General features: G+C 32.2%; 1 protein-coding gene and 1 long non-coding RNA gene across 2 annotated transcripts; both read right to left on the bottom strand.

Annotated features, from left to right (window-relative positions):
- Nucleotides 1-3967: 3967 nt before the first annotated feature.
- LOC108325864 (uncharacterized) lies at nt 3968-6426 on the bottom strand. Its single transcript, XR_001831897.2, has 3 exons — nt 6256-6426; nt 6036-6109; nt 3968-4157 (listed from the first exon to the last, which is right to left on the bottom strand). It is a non-coding gene; the product is annotated as an uncharacterized LOC108325864 (long non-coding RNA).
- A 5463-nt stretch (nt 6427-11889) lies between these two features.
- Nucleotides 11890-13666, bottom strand: LOC108325863 (embryo-specific protein ATS3B). The gene is made up of 3 exons (XM_017558966.2): nt 13374-13666; nt 13144-13257; nt 11890-12357 (listed from the first exon to the last, which is right to left on the bottom strand). The coding sequence occupies exons 1-3, from the start codon at nt 13497-13499 to the stop codon at nt 12034-12036; spliced, it is 564 nt and encodes a 187-aa protein (XP_017414455.1). The 5' UTR covers nt 13500-13666; the 3' UTR covers nt 11890-12033.

The following is a 13666-nucleotide window of genomic DNA, read 5'->3' as shown; positions in this document are numbered from 1 at the left end:
GTATTTATAAAATTAATCGTGCAATTAACAGATGCATTGAAAAATAAAAATTTAAATTATATAGGTAAAACACATATATTTCATTAATTAACAAAAACAATATTATCGGCCTATTTTATATATATATATATATATATATATATATATATATATATATATATATATATTTTATTTATTTTTTTTGTTAACTTGCAAGTTTGTTTTTCAGTTGGTACATTTTAGTAATGTATATCGGGTTTTAGTAGACAAAAATACTCTAATATATCATGGATTTTTAAGTTTTAAGGTTAATGGTATTTTAATAATTTTCACCTCAAACTCTTGTTCATCTCCCTCATTCCTCTCACCCCTTTCTTTTAACACTCGCCTGATACTAATATATTTTTCTTACTTATCCAATTTGTTTCTCTTTCATCTCCATACTTTTCCTCACCCACATCTGTTTTCCAATTTAATAACAAAATAATTGATGATGTTGATGTTGATTTTTGATTGGAGAGCTCTGTTATATATTTTCTCTTATTATTATCATTAAATTTCGTTTTTAATTTTAGAATTTTGTTGTGTTGCAAACTCCCCCTCTGTAAGCACACCATCATCAATAAACCAAGATCAAAATCAAACCAAGTTTAGTCAATTAAAAATTAAGTCAGAAGAATGCAATGGTAAATAAAATATTTAGCTTCACAAATCACAAAAACAGATTGGATAAGTGAGGAAGGTATTAGGGTTATACGAGTCTTTCTGATTTTTTTCAATTGGAACTAAGTGAGAAAGATGAAAAAAAAAGGGTTGAGAGGAATGAGCAAAGTGAGCAAGGGTTTTGGGTTTTTTTTTTTTTTACTTTTGAGAATAAAAATTATTAAAATATAACCTTAAAACTTAGAATTCATGATATATTAGGATATTTTAGCAGTGCTAAAATATACCAACTGAAAACAGACTTATGTAAGTTAGCAAACCCGATATATATATATATATATATATATATATATATATATATATATATATATATATATATAAAGAATGTAATAATGGAAAAAAACATAAAAATAGTATAGAGTCAAAAAAGGATGATTTGTGTTTTATGATCATCAAATTTAAAACCATTAATTATAAAGGTAAGATAAAGTTGTCTCGAAACCATATTTTTCATTAATATGCAAATAAAACAATAATTATGACTCTTATAAATTTCTATATGGGAGCATAAATAATAAAATTGATATCTTAAAAATAATATGACATCATAAAATACATAAAAAAATAATTAAAACCTTAAAGAAGAAGAAAAAAATTACATTATATATATTAATTATTGGCATATCATCATTAAAATATTTTTAATTGAACATCAATATCAAATTAAAGAAGTTTACCACTTTGTAAAAAAAAACATTTTATTATGAATGTGTTTATGAACATGCAATACATTATCATTTATATCAGATCACCCAAAACCTCATCTGAGTGGACGCCAAGTGTCAAGGGAGAGAATTTGGAAATCAGAAAGTGAAAAACAGGTGGCTGCAGGAGAGTGGACGTTCGTTCTTGATGACGGCAGTAGTTAATGCCAAATTCCAAATGTTGTGTCACTTCTCTGCATGCTCACCTTCTTCTCCAAATCTCTGAACCATTTTTCTCCTCCTTCTCTCTAGATTTCTTCATCTTCTCTCTAAGAAACACTCATTTTTCTTTTCTCCGATCATCACTCAGGTACCATTTCCACTCTTCCGGTGTCAAGGGCTTTCGATTGAACCGATCGGTTTGTGAAGCTGAGCTGGTAAGTTATTCTCTGCACTCCGTCGTACGTTTTCCTGGACATGCAAACCAAGTTTTGGTTTCATGTGTTGATCACTCTTCTCAAATGAGTGGCTCTGATAGTGTTGGTTTTCACTTGGTTTAGTTTGGAGATTGTTGAGCGTTGAGGGTAGAAGGACTTATAAAGGTGAACCATATCTGTAAGCGTTCGGTCACATTAAAGGTAAGGGAAGCTTATATAATTGGATTAAGATTCTTGTTTTGAATGGATGTACATTCGTTGATTTCTGAATGAATATGAAGTATGATTGTTGATATGTTTTGACTATATGATGTATGAATATATACTATGATATGGATGTATGAAAATATATGTTGAGGAAAATGAATTGATGTAAAGAATGATAAGTATGTAATTCCATATGAGAATTTATGTTCGTCACTGAATGATCTTTGATCATTCGGTTTTCCAGTGGACTCGGTTGGAACTGGATTCTTTCATTTGGAAAGAATTCTAGTTGAGGACGAGCGTCTTCGTTTTGTGATATCTGTATATGAGCGTTCACCCAAAGGTATTCATTCCTTGGTGTTTGATGGTAGACCTAAGTATATATATATATATATATATATATATATATATATATATATATATATATATATATATATATATATATATAATTGTATAACTCATTCATTCTTGAATACTAGTTAAATAGTAATCTTATATTTATCAAGCCTTTATTCTATAAGTTTTGTAGTGCTCGATCTTCCACCAAACGCTTATTCTCCTTTCTGTAAAATATTGATAATAAGAACGTTCGTCCAAACTCTATAGGGTTCGCTCTTTACGGTGCTCGGTCTTTGACTGGCATTCTGAATTGTCTTGACGTTTAACTCATTCAAAAGCTAAGTGTTTATTGACGTTAAGTTTATTCACAGGATTCAGTTAGGTACCATTATTTGATGTCCCACAGTGTCCGTCTCAATTGGTTTCAGCCTAGAGTCTTAGTACTCGGCCTAGGCTTGTTGGCGTTCGGTCTAACTCTCGTGAGTCAGTTCATTCAATTAGCTCACCTAGTAAATAATGTTTAGTTCTATTTGTCCTCGAGAAATATTATTGAAATCAGTATCTTTCTTAAACCCAATGTTCACTCTCTCGGTTTTGATCTATTTTGGAACTGGAGACCTTTGGTCTCACTCCAAGCGTTCGGTCTTGTTCTGGGTTGATGTTTAACGTTCGACATTTGGTATCCTAAGAGACCTTTTAATCAAATTGGTCTCCTTGAGGTCTTATTACTAAAAGATGATGGAATATGATATAAATGATATGATTTTGGTTATGAACGAGTATTCCGGGGAGGAATATCTCATGAATGTACATTGGAATTTGTAAAGTATGAATGTGGGCATGCTAAGCTGGCGGTTCATCATGATATTCGTGATTACTCGTTTCTCACGTAGAGAAGGGTAAGTCATGTGTGAGAATGGCAGGAGGTCCTCATTCTTATGGTTAATTTGGACGGAATGGACTAACCTCGGGTAAAAGCTGTTGAGGATATCCCAGTTACTACATCACCCGGGTGCACGAACGTCGTAGCTACACAGAATTCATACAGTCCGGACAGTCAGAGTCTAGTATTAGGCTTTGCATGTAAAAGTGAATGAAAGTATCTTGTTTATGTGAATTGTGTGGAATCTATGTTGATACTTGAATTGAATTACGTAAGCTTACCCTATTTCCTGTCTTATTCGTTTTGTACGTTCGTTGGTTGTCCTTCTGTTGCAATGATCATCCGTATGGATGTGAGCAGAAGGAGAAGAATTGCTGGAAGAGGCACTAGAAGAAAATCTGGTCGAAGTGGAAGTTAAGACCGAATAGTAGAACCGTTCGGTCATCTTTTGGCTATTTCTTTTGTAGGACCGTTTGGTATAGGCCTTATGTAAACTGTTCGGCCTAGTTGTAGATAGTGTGATGTTTTAACTCTTCGTTATTGTAAGGTCGTTCGGCCGTATTTGTAGTGAATCTCTTTTGTAAGACTGAGCTATAATATTATTAACTGTGATTATTCTATCATATGGTTTTACACTGTATTTATGGGATGTTACAATTTATCTTAAATGTATTACAAAATATAAATACTGATTGTAACATCCCAATTATATAGGAATTATATAATATAAGACGTCATAAAGTATAATACGATAAAGCAGTTAGGACAAGTGATTATGGCAATAGGATTACATTTATCCTTCCAAAAGAGCTAGGAAATTAAAACTTGAATTACAAAAGAGTAGAGTATTTCAAAAGAATAGAAGTAGGTAAATTTATAAGCTCCTATGCTACTCAACAGCATTGGCACCCTCCAGCTCCTACTCCACAGATGCCTCATCTCCCTCTGCTCACATCCAAGTGGATGATCATCGCAAAATAAAACACAGACAAAGAAGGCACAAACACAAACAAGCAAGGGTGAGCTAGTTATATAAAAATCATACAACCCATATCAATTTAACATTTATATAAGCATGTAACAATCAAGTATTTCAAGCATGCAAGGATCATAACACAATACAAACTAGGACCGAATGCATTATCCCGATACCAATGACCGACCACGTGATTTGACCATCCGGACTAGTATGAAATGTCAAGTTCCAGGGGTTTGTGCACCCGGGTGATGTAGTAACTGGAAAACCATCAGCTGCCACCCGAGGTTAGTACGTTATAACTCACCCAAGAACCTATGGGCTAGGACCTCCTGTTATTCTCACCACATGACTCATCATTCTCTACTTGAGCATGGATGATCATTAGAATGTCAGGATAAACCCCATAAGGACATTCCGTCCATTCATACGGTCAATCACAACAACCACAGGGCACCACCATGTAACCTCCCTTGAGGATCATAAAATTACGTCCATCAACCATACTTATAACCAACCGTGACCCATATGAAACCATATACATATAACCTTTCACTTTTACATTGCATACAAACATATACATAATCTCAACAATATACATTAACTTAATCATCACAAGTTATAAAAGTAACAACTCCATAAATTTAATCTAAATTTCTCAATACTAGAATCTTTATAATTTATTTCCAATGCCTAAACTCCTATACAATATATGTTATAATAATATTAAGTGACGTAATACCCTTCAAGCATTTATAAAACACCAAAAATTAATTTAATATTACGTATATATAATATGTATATATAGCCACTGCATGCACCAATTTACATATATAATATAATATATAATATATAATATGTTACGTATATAATATGTTACATATATTTAATATATATACTATGTTACGTATAATATATATATATATATATATATATATATATATATATATATATATATATATATATTAATAATATAATATATTATGATACGTATTACCTCCGAATAACTTACAATGCTCCCTTAATTATGAAAGGGCATGTTAAATTATTCATTACCACTGAATGTTTGCTCCCAACTTCCCCTCACTACCCAATTAGTCACCGAAGAGGGTTCAGATGTTTGAACACATCAGACTCACCTTTGACGCTGGCACATATAACTAGTCACAACTGACTGGACCAGGCCAGGGCTGCTCTATGATTAGGGATGTGTCAACTCAGGTTTTTAAGTCCCCTCTATCCTACCAACAAGGAAATACTCTCAACCAGTTTTAATTAATTTATTTAAGTTACCTAAACTAGTTTGTTGTGCTTTAAACCTCAAACGCCCAAATTTTATATTTTACCCCCCTCTCACAGTACTCTTAAATAATACTCATGCATCCAAGTACTACCCAAACAATGTTAATTAAAGTCTCACCCAAAGCCTTTCCAAAACATCATCAATCACAGTCAATAACTCATTCAGAAACAATTAAATTCATCAAACAATGCACAAGAAATAAATCACAGGTTCCCCTTTACGCAATCAAACTCATACCAAGATCAATTACATATGACAGCAACAAACAGTCCCAACAGTGCATCCATTTATCAATTAACATGCATATATTTTATAAAATAAATTTACACAAAATAATTAGCTCCCCTTACATCAAACAATTCCAATTATAGCAATCAGTTCATCAAACATTCCACAAGCCATCAATCACAGTTTTATAATTTCAACACATAACACCCAATATTTCTTAATCGTAACAGAAAATTCCAAACAACATGCCAATCAAATTATCATACATACAGAGCATATAATATTAAATCAAATAAACATAACCAGCTCCCCTTACCTTAAAGTTGAGCAGTCTAGCACACAACACAACTTTCAACAGTATCCTACCCCGGGAAGAACTTAAACAGTGCCCTACAACCATCACATTGGTGATGAGAACAACCCTTAGAGCTCAAACTTGACAGGAATTGGAAAGAGGACAGTTCTAATTGCACAAAAGCAGTAGAACCATAAGCCATAGATTTCGAAAATAGCGGAGAAAAGAGGAAGCCACTTACCGGCGGAAGAACGTAAAACCAATCGGATGGTTTTGAAGCTCTCTACGAGACGGTCGCTAGGGTACCACCTAACGGAACATGTAATGGCTAAATCAGTGTGGAGGCTAGAGAGAAGGCAGAAAAGAATTTGGGAAAAGGGGTTTTAGAGAGAGAAAGGAGAATTGGCAAATGAACTTCAGCTTTTTCTTTTTAGGAGAGCCCCCTTACCAAGGTCATGAGCCCAAATTGCTAAAGGTCTCGCTGCCACAATTAAGGCCCAATAACCCTGGGTCCAAATTTTTAATCCTTATACTGATAGGAAATAATATAAATTGGGCATAAAACAACTTCTAAATTTATAATATATAAAAGACTTAAATAGGCTAATTAAAATTTATCACATTACATTAGAAAATTTTGCAATATGTTAATTCAAATCTATTATATGATTTGAAGGATCCTAGCATAACTTTTGTTTTATTTAAAACTTCCTTTTTATTTACATTTTAATGAAAAGAGCGTAATATTATATATCAAATATTCATGATTAAATCTAATATTAAGTAATATTGTATTGAATCAAATTATCATTAATGCAAAATTAAAATAATTATAAAAATATTAAAATAACATATTTTATATATATATATATATATATATATATATATATATATATATATATATATATATATATATATATATATGTGTGTGTGTGTGTGTGTATAAACCATTTTTTAAACATAATAAAATGTTATCTTTTAAGAAAAATGAATCTTTTTATCCATGAATTTTGTAATAAACTAATTAAAATTAGTTAAATATAATAGTAACAAGTGTTCTCATCTAATCAATTAAGTTCAGTGAAAAATTATAAATTTGAATTATATATATATATATATATTCTTTTTAATTATAATTTTGGATTAAATATATATTTATATTTTTAATCTAACTGTGTTGACGCGGATTTCAAAATAACTTTTAAATTTTTTATATTATTAGACCCTTTTAACCCGAAGTTAAAAACAAAAACACTTTTAACTAGCTTAAAATATTTAATATCTTTAAATTAAAATAATTGTATTCATTTATTTTTTAAAGTTCAACATTAAAATATATCAAAGTTTAAAGAATTCTAACTTTATATTTAAATTTAAAAATTAAAAATATATTTATTTTATAATACTTATATCCTTACCTACATAAAATGAATATTATGAGGTTTAATGAGAAACTTAATACTGCATATTACACATACAGGCATATAATATTTAACTTATATTTAACTGTACCAGTGTACTCTTGTCACCTTGTCCTGATACAAATATACTCGTATAGGAACAATTTATTAGATTTAAATATTCAGTTGATTTATAAAATTTTAGACACTCAATGAGCTAATTTTCTAATTAAACTCTATATTTATACATTGTAAGCATGGTTTTTTTTCAAATATTTAAGTAACAATAGCTTTTATTCCATAACTTTTATTTTATCAGCTTTCAATTGATTTTTTTTTCAGCATAGTCAAGTTTGTTTGGATGTATACTTTTTAATTGCATAAATCAATTTAAATCTTCTATGTCACGTTAAAAACGCACCCAACAAAAGCCTTTTTTAGTGGAAGCCAAGTGTCGTGAAGAGAGTTAGAATTTCAGAAAGTGGATGGCTGCAAGAGATTGGATGTTCGGTTTTGGATGGTAGAAATAAAACTGAGTTTCAAAAGTTTACGCCATTCTCTGCATGCACCAGCCATCTTCAACCTTATGAAATCTCCTCCTTCTCTCTATAATTCTTCATCTTCTCTCTAAGAAACACTCACTTTCTCTTCTCCGATCACCACTCAAGCACCGCTGAAGCACTCCCGACGTCAAGAGCTTCCAGTTAAACCGATCAGTTTGTGATTTTGAGCTGGTGAGTATCTTTCTCTCCAGTACATTCGTTTAAGTATTACATGCAACTCTCTAGTTATGGTCGCCTGAGTGGATGGTAGTAGTCTGAGTGTTTCTGGTTTTCTCTGTAGTTCAGTATTCCTAACAACGTGATCGTCGAACGTTAGTTCTGTGGTAGAGGGAAACTTTATTTTGTTTCGTTTGAGCGTTCGTTTACGTGTTGAGGTAAGGGAAGCTTATATAATTTGATTTATATTCTTGTTTGAGCGTTGGTATGTTTGCATGATATGTTGTTTGGATTATGGGTTGAGTATGAAAAATGTACGTGTTGCTTGTTGGGAAGCATGGATGGATGACTGATGCATGTTGTGAATTGAGCTGAGATAGAATTGATATTCAAATGTGATTGTATGGTCGAACGTTATTAGCGAGCGTTCAATTCTTATTAGGAGTATCTGATCTTACCTTAGTTCTCATGTTTTGAGGATAGAGTATCAGAGTCTTCTTGTAATACTATATATAGGATTAGTTAAACTTTGACCTAGAGTTCATGTTAACCATTCTGTTACTCTTTAAGCGTCCGTCTACATTAAGTTCTTCTGCTACAAGGAATTTTGTTAGTGGAGTTCGTGTTATAATAATATATATGTATAACGAGTGTTCGGCTTAAGTGTAGTCCTTCTTTAGACTTCCTAAACAACTTTATGTGAGTTTATTAGTGATCGGTATTGGATCAAGCGTTCAGTCTCAGTAGCGGTCGTTCCTGATAAGCATTTGGTCTTGGACCAACACTCATTCAATAATGTTTGGCTTCTACAAGGCTCGGTCTTAAACCAAGCGTTGGATCTTGTTTTCTGTAATATAGTATTATTGTGCTTAAAATCAAAGTCTTTATTCAAACTAGACATCATTCGTTAATTCATAGCTTCTCGTCAGTATTATTACTTAGTATAAGTTAGTGTTGGTCTTTGAAAGGTGTTCGGCCTAGAGTCTTAGTACTCAACCTAGGCTTTGTGGCGTTCGGTTGAACTCTTAGGAGTTTGTTTATTGTAGTAGATGGGTAACACTCAATCTTGTTAGTTTCTAAGAAGCGTTTTCCAGTCGTACTTGGGCTATGATAAAAGTGTATGATCTCTTTTCATGTGAATGTATGGATGATTAAGTATGAGAGGAATTGAGATGTGATGTGTATGAAATAGTTGATTTTGAACGAGTATTCCAGGGAGAAATATCTCAAAAAGTGGTTATTGATTGGTAAAGTATGAATGTGGGCAAAGCTTAGCTAGCGTTCATCCTGATATTCCATGGTTACTCGTTCTCATGTAGAGAGGAGTAAGTCACATGTGGGAATTGACAGGAGGTCTTAGTCCTTATGGTTAATTTGGATGGAACGGACTAATCTCGGGTGACAGCTGCTGAGGGTATCCCAGTTACTACATCACCCGGGTGCACAAACGTCGTAGCTACACATGATTCATACAGTCCGGATAGTCAGAGTCAAGTGGTCGTTATTTGCATGCCTTGATGTATGAATGATGATTTGAGTGTTGTTGGTTTAGTTATGAATGTTGTATGTTGTTATTGAAGAAATTAAATTACATAAGCTTACCCTTTGTTTCTTATTTTTGTCTGTGATGTTCGTCCTGTCGTTGTCCTGTTGCAATGATCATCCATGTGGATGTGAGCAGAGGTAGAAGAGTTGTTGGAAGAAGTGTTGGAAAACGTAGAGGAAGTGAAGGCCGAACCCTAGGAACGTTCGGTCTGTTATTAGTTTTATATTATTGTAAGACCGCTCGATGTGTTCCTTTTGTAGAACATTCGGTCTAGTGGCAATTAGAGTAGTGGTTTTGAATTCTCTAATGTTATGTAAGGCCGTTCGGCCGTAATGGTATTTTAGACGAACGATAAACTAATCTATATTATTGTTAACATGTGATGACTCTCGTATATAGTTTTACACTGTATTTTTGGATTACATTCCAAATTTGAATATTTAAAGTGAAATAAACATGTATTTTAAAAGTATAATGTAGATATAAATATGATAAAAGACAATCAATAGGTAAATAAAGTGAAACTTTCAATTAGGATCAACTTAAACAGTACATTTTGGTTTGGCAGTCATGGACGTGTATACATGTTTAAGTTTAAACAAGAGTTAAATTTTCCAAAATTAAAACTCTATATATAAGTATTTGATAAATTTTATATACAATAAAACATAAGTCCAACTACACATAAAAAATTAATGTCACTTTTATCAAAATTTTAAAATAATAATTTTATACATATTTATATTTGTATAATGTTTAATTTTCTCAAAATTTAGACTCACGTATAAATATTCCAACAATATTCAATAAAAAAGAAACTTATATTTATATAATGATATGATGCCTCGTGAAAAAGACACGTGCTCATTTGAGTCTTTATTTAAAATGTTTAAGGTCTTAAGTTAATTAAAAAAAAATGCTGACTTTGTTGCTATTATTTGAAGGGGATTTAGGGTTCTGCTTCCATTGCTTCTTCATAAGACTATAGTTCATATCATCACATCATACTTTACCACCATCATATCCTCTTAATATACCAGTAGTTGCATGTTCCGAACACACTGCTCCTCATCCTAACAACTAACCTCACATCATCAGACCACAACTCCATCTCAAGGTGACAACACTCGCATCCTCATACACCCCTTCCAGAGTCATAGTCAGTAGAGCAGAAAAAGAAGCAAAAAGATAATCAGACCTACTGACAAATGCTTAAGAGAGTATGTTCAAATTATACTTGACACATCTCAAACCTTAGTTTGGATTGAATGGATTAAGTTACAAACAGTAAACATTTGACAAATTTTTAAATGAGTTGTGTTCCACATGATTGTTAGTCCTAAATAAAAGTGGAATAATATAATTTTTCTATCCAGACACATCCTGAGAGAACTGGTACTGATGTCACCAAACTATCATTTTAACCGAACAGCAGGCTATATCCTTCACTAGAGTTGACAACTCTATTTGTTATGCTTCTCCTAACATGAAATCATGACATTGCAATTGCAACTCTAGCCAAATTTATTTTTTTTGGTAAATACTCCAGCGAGAGATATATCTATCTTCCATGTAATTGAATTTGCCTTGCAATGTAATCCACTTACGCCTTCAATTTAGTTTTAATTATGCTGTTAATTTTTTAGATGGGATAAATCTAGTTTTAGTATACTAATTAAACCTAAATTTGAAAAAATAAAAAAACACTTTTAGATTCTGAGTACTAAGTTTAAAAGACTAAATCCATATCGTTCAAATTTAAGAAATCATATTTTTCTAAAATAAATAAAAGTCCAAGTCAGATTCCCTCAAATTTGATTCATAAAAACACAATTAAGCCCTTTTTATAAAATTGGATGACACTGAAGGAAACCGAAACCGAAACGCGTACCCATGTTCTATTGATCAGAAGTTAGCTTTGACCAGTGATTAAGTAGAAGAGTATTCAAGGAGCTTCATATGAAGAGTAAAGTAAATAAGGAAAAATAGTCAATTGGATTATCTCGTTTGATGCTTCAAGTCATGAAGAATTACAAAGAAAACCGAATTGATGAAAGATTTGACCATTGTTGGTCGAAATGAAACCAAGAAGAATGACCCGAATCGCATCATATGTTCAAGTTTAAGGTTATAGAACGATGAGGGTATTAATTTACAGCACAACCCTCCAACCACTTCTGCTAACATTAAGCACATCATACTCAGGAGTATAAAAAATTAATAACAAAGCAAAGTAATAAACTGAATTTAGACACAAAGGTTTTACGCATCTAGTGTCTATACTTCAACATGGTGTGCGAAGTCTCATGGGTACAAAGATGCAGCAAATATTACAAGATGAAAAATACACAAACTTACGACCAAAAACTTAGAACAAATCCTAGAACCATAAATATAAGCCATTTCTGCTTGGATACCTGGTTCGAAGAAGAAGCACCGCTGCACAAATCAAATCCATACCAAGTATCACCGGGGATATATGTGTTGTAATAGAAAGTAACAGCCCTGCCATTATAACTATTGATTTTCACACTTTCAGGCCTCCAACCATCTGATCCGTGTCTATATAGGTATACATAACATATCTGATATGCACACGGACCAGTTATTTGAAATGTATCTGAACTACAACTCTCGAATGTACCTGAAGTTGGATCATCCAGTCTTGGTATATATATCTGGTAATATGTGAAATAAATAAAATATAAATTTCCAGTTATTCAAATCAAAAAGTTTAATTTTAATATACTACAACCATAACATTTTTTACACTATTAATTAATTAGAAATTATTTTAGATATGACTTTCAAAACAGTCATTACAAAAACCCACAATTTTATACCAGATATAACAATTAGATGGCAATATAAAAACTTCAACACTTTCAATGCATTTCCACTAACTTCTTACTGAAATTAAACTTCTCTGTTAACTACATGTATAGGCATATTGAGGCACTTGCCTTTTTGAAATTCCAATTTGAATGAGTTATGTGCAATTTACAAACATATATTCAAAAGTCGTTGATATGTTTATGGTGGTTTGGTCATACACATACCACAATAGAAAGCTATCATTCAGTTGTACTTTGCTGATAGCAAAAGAAAACTATACTTAGAGGTACAAACTTTGACAGTTAGAAACTCAAACTTAATTAAATAGTATAAGTAATTCCTACACTTTAAAATCAACAAGAGACATGCAAAATTAATCCAAGAAGAACTTTATAAAATATCAAGAAACGAAACTCAAGATTCATCGGGTAAACCAAGGTGGCTGAGAACATAAATTTCACCAACTAAAAAACTTAAAAGTAAAGGAAAGATGAAGCAACCAAATATGTCTGAGTTTAATTTCAATTGGTATATTAACAATTCTACATAAACAGACACATGAAAACGAATTAGGAAATTTCACTCAAATTATATAAAGGAAGAAATTGATGAGAAAGAGAAAGCAAAACCTGATTTCCATAAGCATCCCCAAAAGCAATACTGATCTGATCTCTTGTATAACTAGGAGACGAACAACTAGTAGATATAACCACCAAGTAAGAACAAGTCGCCGCGTTCTTCAGCTGTTTAAGAAAATATTACCAAGTCTTCACCTTATTAAAATAGCAATAGAAAATTTTGAAAAAAGAGAAAGAGAGAGGTTACAATAGGGTTCGCGAGAGGCAATAGCTAGAAGTACCTGGATATAGCTGACATTGAAGGAGTCAGCAGCATGAGGCAGAAGAGAAGTAGATTGGGACTCTGAAACGGAGAGGGTGAATCCAGAGGCCAAGAAGAGCAGAAGAAGACGAACCTGTTTGAACATGTTTTTGCTCTGAAAGCTGAAAGTTTAGCAAAAGGAACAATAAAAGAAAATAGTGGAGCTGCTAGGAATAGCAAAATGAGAGGCGATGCAAACTGAAACGGTCTTTGTTGCCTCTGCCAAAAATTCAACCTTTTAGTGTAGAATGCTAGAGACAAGGAAAAACTCCT

This window comes from Vigna angularis, chromosome 3 (genome assembly GCF_016808095.1).
Source record: "Vigna angularis cultivar LongXiaoDou No.4 chromosome 3, ASM1680809v1, whole genome shotgun sequence".
Classification (NCBI taxonomy): domain Eukaryota; kingdom Viridiplantae; phylum Streptophyta; class Magnoliopsida; order Fabales; family Fabaceae; genus Vigna; species Vigna angularis.
Note: the sequence above shows the minus strand (reverse complement) of the source record. Positions and strands in the feature narration are given on the sequence as shown.

What these genes read in the sequence shown, in the direction of transcription:
- LOC108325863 (XM_017558966.2), bottom strand. Translation starts at nt 13,499, where the DNA reads ATGTTCAAACAGGTTCGTCTTCTTCTGCTCTTCTTGGCCTCTGGATTC. An exon ending in TCAATGTCAGCTATATCCAG is followed by an intron (nt 13,258 to 13,373) that starts GTACTTCTAGCT and finishes TTTCTTAAACAG; the next exon opens with CTGAAGAACGCGGCGACTTG. An exon ending in GGGATGCTTATGGAAATCAG is followed by an intron (nt 12,358 to 13,143) that starts GTTTTGCTTTCT and finishes ACATATTACCAG; the next exon opens with ATATATATACCAAGACTGGA.